The following is a 10,942-nucleotide window of genomic DNA, read 5'->3' on the forward strand; positions in this document are numbered from 1 at the left end:
CGAGCCGCGAAGAGGGCAGGCATCAGCCGAAGAACTCGGAGCCACACCTGCTGGGCCGAAGGACAGTCCCAAAGACAGTGTCGCTGACTCTCCACCAACTGGTCACAGGCTGTACATGCGGCCGAGAGACCACTATGCACAAGCCAGCTCCCTACTGCTGTGGCTCTGTGTGCAACCAACCACTGGAACAAAGTGACGCGCCTTGGTTGTCTGGAGTCCCACAGCCTCTGCCAAAAAGCTACCAAGAACTCAACTGTGAGACCCTCCTCCTGCCAATGACGTGCTGCAGCGGGGCGGGCCTCTCTCTGCGCTGCAAGTATATGACGTCCAAGCCGAACAGTGTACTGAAAGAAAGGGACTCCTGGGCGGTCTGCAGAAGAGGAGGGGTCCCTCCATAGCCACTCACCAGGATCCCACTGTACTCGTGCCAGTGGACAACACTCCCAAGCCCATAGCCTCCAGTGTCCTGCCTCGAGAGTTGCTGGGTCAGGGTCTATGACGCAAGTCCTCCCACACATGCCCACAACTCGGATCCTCTGGAAACAGCACTCTGCTACCTACGAGGCCTCTACTGTAACTCGCTGTAATCGTCCCCCACCCTGAAGCTCAAAGAACAGGGATGGGACAGTCTCTGAACAAGCCCTGACTGAGATGAGAACCTCCAGTCGTGTGAAGGCTCCCATCCATCGGGGTGCTACAGGCTCGAGAGGCGTGAGCCACTCAGCTGGAACTGACTCTGAGATGTCCTGATACATGCTCTGAACCCCTCTCATGCCCTGTAGCTGGACACCCTGCACCTCCTCTGACAAACCTGTGAACTCTAGCCAGTCACCTAGAGAGCGCACTGGACCTGCTGCCATGGGACCCCATGAAACATGAGGCCTACTCCCAACCAGGTGGCCTCTCTGAGTGCTAACCATGGGGTTCCAGACGAGGGGCTGTCATAGGCGCTCCTCCGTGCATGTCGGTTGTCTCTGCTCTAGGCCACACCGTAAGAGCTCCCAAGAGCGAAGCAAACTCACAGCGAATCGGTCCTCCAGTCTCCTGCTCAAACCAACTCGGCGCAACTCTGTAAAGATCCATCTGGTCGAAGGTTGCCAAAGGCCTCCTGACTGAGGCACCCTGGCACGAAGCCTCTGCACCAAGAACTCTTTCCAGGGCTCCTCGCCTGGAAGAAGTCCTCTGACGACAAACTTCCCAAGAAGGGCTCTGCTATGCTCTGCTGGATCAATGATCCCAAGCCCTCCCTGAGAACAAGGAAGTGTGATGACCGACCAAGCCACCTTGGCTCGCGCAACCTGAGTGTCGCGACCTGACCAAAGGAAGTTCTTGATCAACCTCTCTACCTGGCTGATACAAGAACTCGAGAAGATCCAGCAAGAAGTGATGTACCACATAGTTGCCAACAACACCTGGTTGGCAACTACTACTCTACCAGCCAGCGAAAGTCATGCTGAGCTCCAGTGGAACAGCTTTCTCCTGAAGGACAGGAGAAGAGGAGCAATCTGCTGCTCAGGGGACAAATCCAAACCAACCTGACAACCCAAGTATCGAACTGCAATCCCTGGGGGAATCCACCTGAAACCCTCTCCTGGCATCCACTCTGGCACAGGAGCACTGCCAATCGAGAAAGCCACTGTCTTTCTCCAGTTGATCAATGCGCCCGATGCACAGCAGAAGGTCTCAAGAGCCTGTCCACACCTGTGTAAATTGGCCTCCTGGCCCTCTAAGTACAAGGCTGAGTCGTCGGCAAACTCAGCGTCCAGAAGCTCATCTCCCCGTATCGGGAGTGCTAAGCCCCTCAAACCAACCTGCTATGACACCAAAAATCTGCTCATCGCCTCCGCATAGAACAGAAAGATAAAGGGGGCAAGAGGACAACCCTGTCTAACCGATCGTGTGAGCATGAAGCGCTCACCTCTACCTCCTGCCAAAAGCACCTGACTGTGAGCCTGTCTGTACAAAGCTGACACCCCTTTGATCCAAGCATCTGAAAAGCCCATCCTGCGAAGCGTGCCCTCTAGAAAGTCCCAGTCAACTCTGTCGTATGCCTTCTCAAAATCGAGAAGAAGAATCACAAGGTCCTCCCCACGGAGACGTGCCAGGGCAGAAGCCTCCCAGAAAGTGAAGATGTTGTCAAGGATACTGCGTTCCTTGACAAAACCTGTCTGAGTCCCATGTATAAGGCTCTCCAAAAGTGGCTGAATCCTCAAACTCAGAGCCTTGGCAAGAATTTTGTAGGCTGAGTTGAGGATGGTGATGGGGCGCCACTGTCGAATCTCATCCAAGGAGCCACCCTCCTTTGGAATGAGGTAAATCAGGCCCTCACTCATGCTATCCGGCATCACTCCTGTGTGCAGTATGTACTGAAAGGCACTACAAAGATCTGGGCCAAGCAGGTCCCAGTACTCCAAGAAGAAGCTGGGAGTCAGCCCATCCTCACCTGGACGACTACCACGAGGAAGGGCCCTAAGAGCCGTGTGCAGCTCCTCAAGCTGAAGAGGTATCTCCAGCCTCTGGCGCATCTCCTCAGTCACAAGACAAGGCATCTGTGCCCAAACCTGCTCCCTGCATGCATCCTGTCTCTCTGACTGGGGCTCAGCCGTCAGTAGCTCACGGTAAAAGTCAGTAGCAACTGCACGCATATCCTCAGGCTCACAAGCAACTGACCCATCGGGTCTCCTCAGCTGAGTGACCTTGGCATGCGAGTGCCGAGGTCCTACTGTCTCAAAAAAGGTACCTGTCACTCTGTCACCTACCTGAGTCCAGTGAGATGCCTGTCGGTGAAAGGCAAACTCATGGCGCCTCTCCTCTGTGCAAGCAAGCTCCTGTCGAGCCTGCTGTAACTGCTCCTCCAACCATGGACTGTCTGGATGCTGCTCGTGCATCCTCTGTAGTGAAGCAATGCCTCGTATGAGACGCTGCTCCTCCTCTCTCGCTGCGGCCCGTCGAGCCAAAGACTCCTGGAGAAAAAAGTGGCTAAGCTGAGCTAGGCCTAAGGCCACTCTGTCTGCCGGTAGAGCCTGGCTGTCCATGCCCTTTGTCCAAAGAGCCTCTACCCTCTCTCAGAGTGCTGTGTCCAACAAGACCCGCTCTGGGATGCGAAGCATTGTGCTCCCACTCCTCAGCCTGTTTGCCACTGTGAGGATCACTGGTGCATGGTCCTAGAAGGATGTCCCTGCCAGGATGCCCACTGATCCCCCCAAGTCACTGAAGTGGTCACTAGTGTAGAAGCGATCTATCCGCGATAGATTCACTCCTCCCACTCTGCGGTCTGATCTAGAGAAGGCAAGACTCTCTGGAGGCCTCACAAAGCCAGAATGCTGCCATGTATCCGAGACCCTCAAGGTCATACACAACCTCTCCCAAGCTGCTAACTCGACTCCATGCACAGTAGCATGGCAGCCTCCGATCCTGTCAGAAGGGTCCTCCAACATGTTGAAGTCCCCTCCTACACACCAATGGTCAACCTGTGGCAAAGACTCAACAATCTGTGACCAAAACTCTGCACGAGCACTCGCCACATTGGACGCATAGATGTTCAGGAAGCCCACAAGGCCACCCTGAACCTGCAAAGTAATCCACTGAGGCCTGCCTGGCACAATAATCCCTCTGCCCACAATGGCCTACTGCAATGAGTTCGCAATAGTCATACATACCCCACCCTGGATGCCTCCAGGTCCAAAAGCAGCTGAACAAAAGGTATCATAACGTCCACGCAAAATTTGACCACAGCGCCGGATGCGGCTCTCAGACAAATGGTGCTCCTGAAGCATAAGGAGATCAATCTCTCCTCCCACAAGGCAACGCTGAAGCTCCTGCCGCAATCCGCCCTGCTGTCGCTGAAACTGGGGCCCACCTAATCCCTGCACGTTCCATGAGATGATCCTCATGGGGAGCGAGAGAGAATAGATGCTGCAGCAGCAGCAAGACGGGCTATCTTCGAGACAGGCTTGGATGGGGAGTAATCCGCATCCGAGCGTCCTCTAGATAGGCGAGCCTGTAGTGAGTGCCTGGCCCAAGCCCAAGCAGAGCGAGCCGAGCGTAAAGCAACCTCTTCTGTCCAGGAGTCCTCATGTATGTATACATAGCAAGGCAAACACTGTGTATCAGCAAAAAAGTACACCACAATGTGCCTACATCCTGCTGAGTCTGGGGGTGTCACCGCAAACTTGGCCAGTGGCCACAAAGTCTGCAGCAAATCTGTAACTCCAAGTTCTCTCATGTGGTGAGAGAACTCGAGAACCTGTGTATGCAACCATCCCACCACTGAGTCGAGGGACCACTCTGTCTCGGTCCTACCGCAGAGAGGAAAGGAGAAACCAACTGCTGAGTCCAAGGCCTCTGTCCCCCTAGCGGCGAGGAACAGAGCGTGGACCCTGAAGCAGGCTGCCTCGTGGTATGCTGTGGAATCGCCGAGAAAGTGAGTGAATCCGTAATCGAAGAAGTCCCAGCGGCGTCGGAGGTCAATGCTCGTCAGACCACGAGGGATAGCTGCAAGGGAAGATGTCTGAATCTGCAAAGGGGGCCGCAAGAAGGGCTGACCCTCTCTCGCTAGGCGACTCGTGGCAAAAGCGCTGCCAAGAGATCTCCTAGCCGCCGGCGAGGGACCAGTCTCCTGAGTCGACTTTGGTACTGAAGCAGGAGGAGGGGGAGAAGGAGCTGGGGGGGGGGCGGAGGAGAAGAGAAACGGGGCAGGACGACAGAGACAGGGGGGCGAGGTGGGGAGTGGGCAGGAGCAAAGGGCGGGGGAGGGGATGAGGAGGAAGAGGGGAAATCTGAAGGTGGAGGGGCTGGCGAGGGTGAAACGGAAGAGAAGGCTGGCGTAGGAGGCTCCTCCTGCTCAAGAGGACCAAAGCGGTTCCCCGTGGGAACCCACTGCTGCTGAGTAGGCACCTGAGGGCCACTCTGAGTGCCAGGCTGTCGCTGTGGCCCCTGGCGTCGACGGCCACGGGCTTGCTGCCACCCTTCCTCCGCTGGAGCCCCACGCTCGGAGGGTGGCTCAAAATCTGTGTGCTGTGTCGCTGGCTGAGGCTGCGGCCCAGCCTTGGCAGGCTGGGGCTGAGGCTGAGGTGCAGGTCGCGGTCTCCTCCGTGGACAGGCCTTCGCTAGGTGGCCCATCTGTCTGCAAATGAAGCATTGGTTCGGGAGACCCGAGTACTCCACACTCTGCCTAAACCAACCCCCACTCACCCGAGGCAAAAGGATGACCTTCGGGAGCATGTGGGTATCTCTGACCAAAACTCGAACTGAAGGGATACCGGCCGCCTTGGCAGCTACTGATGCTGCCGTACGAGGTGTCTCCAGAACAGTCCCGATGGCGGAGCCAATCTTGGAGAGCAGTGGAAGGTACTCCCTCCGTAAACTCGGAAAGCAGACTGAGATGGGGATGTCTGCCTCCTCTACGAGCACATCCGAAGTCGGGTCAAAACCGTGTCGCCACTGTCAAAAGTGGGCACGTGATGCTCGGATAGCCAGTGGACTCATAGCTATGACCTTGGAGGCCATCTCGGAAGTCTCGAACTCGATCTGGTAGTACCCTCGTCCGAGGATCTGGACATCCAAAATCTTGTCCACCTCTACGAGAAGGCGGGCCTAGAGAAGGTCACGCAGCTCTCCTCTGCTGGGTCGGGTGCCGAGAATCTTGCAGATGACCGAGGTCGCCTGCAGACGCTCTACCTCATCGGCTAGGCTTGCTTGCTCTGTCGGAGAAAGAGCAAGTCGAATGGTGGGCTCAGCGGTGTCGGGCGAGGGGGCTTCGGAGGAGTCCCTCTGAGGTGGAGCATGAGCCTCCATTAGTGTCTGCTGCTCTGAAGGAGAAGGGCGGACGAGAAGGCCAACGCTTGAGAGCTCGGCAAGGAGAAACCAACTGAGAATCCACTGCCAGGCAATTCAAACGAGGCCTTCGGAGGAAGGGGGGGGGGGGGGGGGGGGGGGGCGGGGGGCGTGGGGATAAGGGGCTGGAGCGGCGAGGCAGCGGGCAGCGAACAAAAAGGGGGGGCAGCGGGCGGGGCTGCACTCTGGCTGGGCTGCGCTCAGGCTGGGTGTAAGCTCAGCAGCACGCGTGGACAGACAGCGTGCAGGCAGGGGCAGCGCGCAACAGGGGCAGCGCGAGGGCGAGGGCAAAGGGGGGGCTATGGCGCGGGGGAGCAGGAGCAGGCGGGGGGGGGAGGGGAACGCGCAAGAGCAGCAGCGAGCCTCATTTCCGACACTTCACACATTTCCAAGATCTGGTTAACAGCCGAGAGCTTTCTATCCCACATTTGGCATACATCGAAGCATTGCCAAGCACGCCATCTCTGTTTTAGATCAACTTGCATAGAGCCACATGCCTGCAAGATGCACACGTAGGTGATAGCGTCTAGAGAAAGGCCCTCGCTTTGCACCTTCTGAAAACAGTCCAGAGCTTGCCAGCCCGGCTGTTGTTGGGCATATCCTGCAATCTGTACGTTCCAAAAGACGGCATTCCGCATAGGAGCATCACAGCTAGCATAGCTATCGGCCAAGGCATTGCCAAGCATGGCAATTTTTTTCAACAGCTCCTTACTACCAATATCGGAGTGAATTTTTAAGCCCACAACAGCGTGTTGTGTGCCTTCAAGATGCACGCTTATGTGATTGCATCAAGAGAGAGGCCCTCGCAATATGCATGCTTATGTGATTGCATCTAGGGAGAGGCCCTCGCTCTGCATCTGCTGAACACAGCTGAGAGCTTTCCGACCCTGCTCTGTTGCGCGTATCCAACAATCAATGCACTCCAAGAGATGGCATTCCAGACAGGAAGATCCTTAGCCACGTTTTGTGCTTTCTGAAGTGCACCACATTTAGCATATGTCTCGACCAAGGCTTTGCCAAGCATGGAAAGTTTTTGAAACAGCCGTATCTGAAGTGTTGGCGTACATTCTCGCAATCAATGCTCTGCAGGAGACGGCATTCGGGAGTAGAAGCTCTGCAAGCACGTTTTTTGCTTTCTGAAGTGCAATACATTCATCATACGTATCGACCCAAGGAGCATGACAAATTTTTGAAAAAGCCCTTGCTGAAGTGTCCCACATTTTGCGTACGTATCAACAAAGGCGGTGCCAAGCACGCCATCTCTTTTACAGAGCATCTTGCATTGAGCCACATGCCTGCAAGATGCATACGTAGGTGATAGCATCTGGAGAAAGGCCCTTGCTTCGCACCTGTTCAAAACGACGCATAGCTTCCTAGCCTTGTCGAGCATATACTGCGATTAGTGCATTCCAAAAGACGACATCCCGCACAGGAGCACCGCATTTGGCGTACATATCAACCAAGGCATTGCGAGGCCCGGCAGGTTTCTGCCGCAACCCTTTACTAACAATATCAGAGCGAAATATTAAGCCCATGTCGGCATCTTGAGTACACATACATGGCTTTAAGAGGCATGCATTTGTGATTGCTTCTGGGGAGAGGCCCTCGATTCGGATCCTTTGAAAAGATTTCTAGCCCGGCTACTGATGCGCTTATCCCGCAATCAATGACTGGGGCAATAAGCTCCTCAAGCTCATTTTGTGCTTTCTGAAGTGCACCACATTCAGCATACGTATCGACCAAGGCATTCCCAAGCACGACAAGTTCTATAAACAACCCTTGCCGTCACTTTTCTGAAGCGCAACACGTGTCATTCTTATCGACCAAGATTGTGCCAAGCGCGACATCTTTTTTCAACAGCCTCTTAAGAACAATAAAAAGATGAGTTTTTGTGCCTGTATCAGCCTCTTGCATACATGCCTGCAATGTGGACATGTAGGTGATACCATATATAGAGAGACCCACATTGGCATCTTGTGTACATACATATGCCTTCAAGACGCACGCGTATGTGATTGCATCTGGAAAGAGGTCCTCGATTTAGATCCGCTAGAAACATCAGAGAGCTTTCTGTCCATGCTCTTGTTTTGCGTATCTTGCAATCAATGCACTCCGAGAGACGGCATCAGGGATATGAATCTCCTCAGGCAGGTTTTGTGCTTTCTGAACATTCAGCATATGTATTGACCAAGGCATTGTTAAGAACTACAATTTCTTGGTGAAGTGTCCCACATTTGGCATGCATATCGACCAAGACAGTGCCTAGAACGCCATCTCTTTTCGAGAGCAATTTGCATAGAGACACATGCTTGCAAGATGGACACGTAGGTGATAGGAGAAAGGTTGGAGAAAGGCCCTCGCTTTGCATGTGCTAAAAAAAGCAGACGTAGGTGATAGCGAATGGAGAAAGGCCCTCGCTTTGCATGTGCTAAAAAAAGCCCAGACCTTGCTGGCCCACCATTGTTGGGCATACCCTGCAATCAGTGCATTCCAAAAGACGACATCCCGCACAGGAGCACCACATTTGGCATACATATCGACCAAGCCATTGCCAAGCACAACAATTTTATGAAAGAGCCCTATTGAAAGTGTCCCACATTTGGCGTACGTGTCAACAAAGGTAGTGCCAAGCACTCCATCTCTTTCAAAGAGCCTCTTGCATAGAGCCACATGCTTGCAAGATGCGCATGTAGGTGATAACATCTGGAAAAGGCCCTCGCTTTGCAAATGTTCAAAACAGCCCATAGCTTCCTGGCCCGGCCGTTGTCGCGCATATCTTGCAATCAATGCATTTCAAAAGACAACATTCTGCACAAGAGCACCACATTTGGCATACATATCAATGAAGGCATTGCCAGGCACAACGGTTTTCTGCAGCAACTTATGACCAAGAACATTAGAGTGAATTTTTAAGCCCATATGAGCATCTTGCCTATAGACACGTGCCTTGTAGATGAACGTGTATGTGATCGCATTTGGAGAGAGACCCTCACTTTGGATCCGATGAAAACAGCCGAGAGCTTTCTATCCCACATTTGGCATACATATCGATCAAAGCATTGCCAAGCATGCCAGCTCTTTTTTAAATCAATTTGCATAGAGCCACATGCCTGCAAGATGCACACGTAGGTGATAGCGTCTAGAGAAAGGCTCTCGCTTTGCACCTGCTGGAAACAGCCCAGAGCTTGCCGGCCCGACTGTTGTTGGGCATATCCTGCAATTTGTACGTTTCAGAAGGTGGCATTCCGCACAGGAGCACCACATCTAGCATAGGTATCGTCCAAGGCATTACCAAGCATGGCAGTTTTTTTAAACAGCCCCTTACTACCAATATTGGAGTGAATTTTTAAGCCCACAACAGCGTGTAGTGTGCCTTCAAGATGCATGCTTATGTGATTGCATCTAGAGAGAGGCCCTCGCAAGATGCACGCTTATGTGATTGCATCTAGAGAGAGGCCCTCGCTCTGCATCCGCTGAAAACAGCTGAGAGCTTTGTGGCCATGCTCTGTTGCGCATATCCAGCAATCAATGCACTCCAAGAGATGGCATTCCAGTCAGGAAGATCCTTCGCCACGTTTTGTGCTTTATGAAGTGCACCACATTTAGCATATGTCTCGACCAAGGCTTTGCCAAGCATGGAATTTTTTTGAAACAGCCGTATCTGAAGGTTGGCGTACATTCCCGCAATCAATGCATTGCAGGAGACGGCATTCGGGAGTAGAAGCTCTGCAAGCACGTTTTTAGCTTTCTGAAGTGCAATACGTTCAGCATACTTATCGTTCAAGGAGCATGACAACTTTTTGAAAAAACCCTGGTTGAAGTGTCCCACATTTTTTGTACGTATCAACGAAGGCGGTGCCAAGCACGCCATCTCTTTTACAGAGCATCTTGCATCGAGCCACCTGAAAACAATCCAGAGCTTGCTGGCCCGGCCGTTGTTGGGCATATCCTGCAATTAGTACGTTCCAAAAGACGTCATCCCGCACAGGAGCACCACATTTGGCATACATATCGACCAAGGCATTGCCAAGCATGGCAGTTTTTTGCAACAGCCCCTTACTAACAATATCAGAGTAAATTTTTAAGCGCACACCAGCGTCTTGTGTTCTTTCCAGATTCACGCTTATGGGGTTGCATTTGGAGGGAGGCCTTTGCTTTGCACCTGCTGAAAACAGTCAAGAGCTTGCTGGCTCGGTGGTTGTTGGGCATATCCCTCAATCAATGCATTACAAGAGACGACATTCCGGACAGGAAGCTTCTCAAGTATTTTTCCTGCTTTCTCAAGCACACGACAAGTGGCATACATATTGCCCAAGACAATGCCAGGCATTGTATCTTGAACTTTTTGAACAACCCTTGACTATAGCTCTCTCATCATGAATTATCTCATCTAGGGGAGGATTTCAAAGTGCTTGTAGGAGCTTCCTTGCCACAGCCATGTTGAGTATACCCTGCAATCAAAGCACTACAAGAGACATCCCAGAAAGGATGCCCATCAAGAACTTACGTGCTTTGGTGAGGGAATCACATTCGACATACATATCGAGCATAGATACCCTCATCCATGTCAACGTCTTGTGGAAGGGTATAGGCCTTCAAGGTGCAAGATGCATCTGGAGACTTGCCTTCGCATCCGGTTGCGTAGACCTCCAAGATGGATGCATAGGTGATTGCATCTGGAGAGAGGATTGAAAACACAATAGATCTTTCTGGCCCATGAGGATGTAGGAGGAGTTGCTTGCTCATCATATGCTAGTACTGCATCGTTATTGCTTCCACTAGAGAGAGGTTCTTGGATTAAGGGAGGCGCTGTTTAGCACGCTGTGAGTACGAAAAGCGTTTGACACGGTGTGAGCTATATTAAACGATTAAATGAATCCTGCCATTTCAAAAGCTCTGCCAAGTGGCTTACGGAGAGACCAGATTTTTGAAATCGGCTTGTACGCTAACGAAGTAATGAAAATGGCCTATGAACTTTGAGAATAGCGAAATTAGTAGAATTAGAGTGAGCATTTTTGTGAGAATACTTTGAGAACATAGGGGGTGAACCTAATCAGTGGTAGCAACATAACCATAGTACTAAACTAACTTGGCATGAATAATACTT

General features: G+C 52.4%; 1 protein-coding gene across 1 annotated transcript; it reads right to left on the reverse strand.

The window, feature by feature from the left end:
- Positions 1–6,667: 6,667 nt before the first annotated feature.
- Positions 6,668–9,706, reverse strand: LOC147454407 (putative pentatricopeptide repeat-containing protein At2g01510). Its single transcript, XM_086517041.1, has 2 exons — positions 9,317–9,706; positions 6,668–6,883 (listed from the first exon to the last, which is right to left on the reverse strand). The coding sequence occupies exons 1-2, from the start codon at positions 9,704–9,706 to the stop codon at positions 6,668–6,670; spliced, it is 606 nt and encodes a 201-aa protein (XP_086373167.1).
- Between the last annotated feature and the right edge of the window lie 1,236 nt (positions 9,707–10,942).

The sequence above is a fragment of the Adiantum capillus-veneris genome, chromosome 7 (assembly GCF_014529385.1).
Source record: "Adiantum capillus-veneris isolate H3 chromosome 7, ASM1452938v2, whole genome shotgun sequence".
In the NCBI taxonomy this organism is placed as follows: Eukaryota; Viridiplantae; Streptophyta; class Polypodiopsida; order Polypodiales; family Pteridaceae; genus Adiantum; species Adiantum capillus-veneris.

Coding starts and splice junctions, on each gene's coding strand:
- LOC147454407 (XM_086517041.1), bottom strand. CDS start 9,706: ATGGCGTGCTTGGCACCGCCTTCGTTGATACGTACAAAAAATGTGGGA. Junction 6,884..9,316: donor TGGCCACAAAGCTCTCAGCT/GTTTTCAGCGGA, acceptor CCAACACTTCAG/ATACGGCTGTTTCAAAAACT.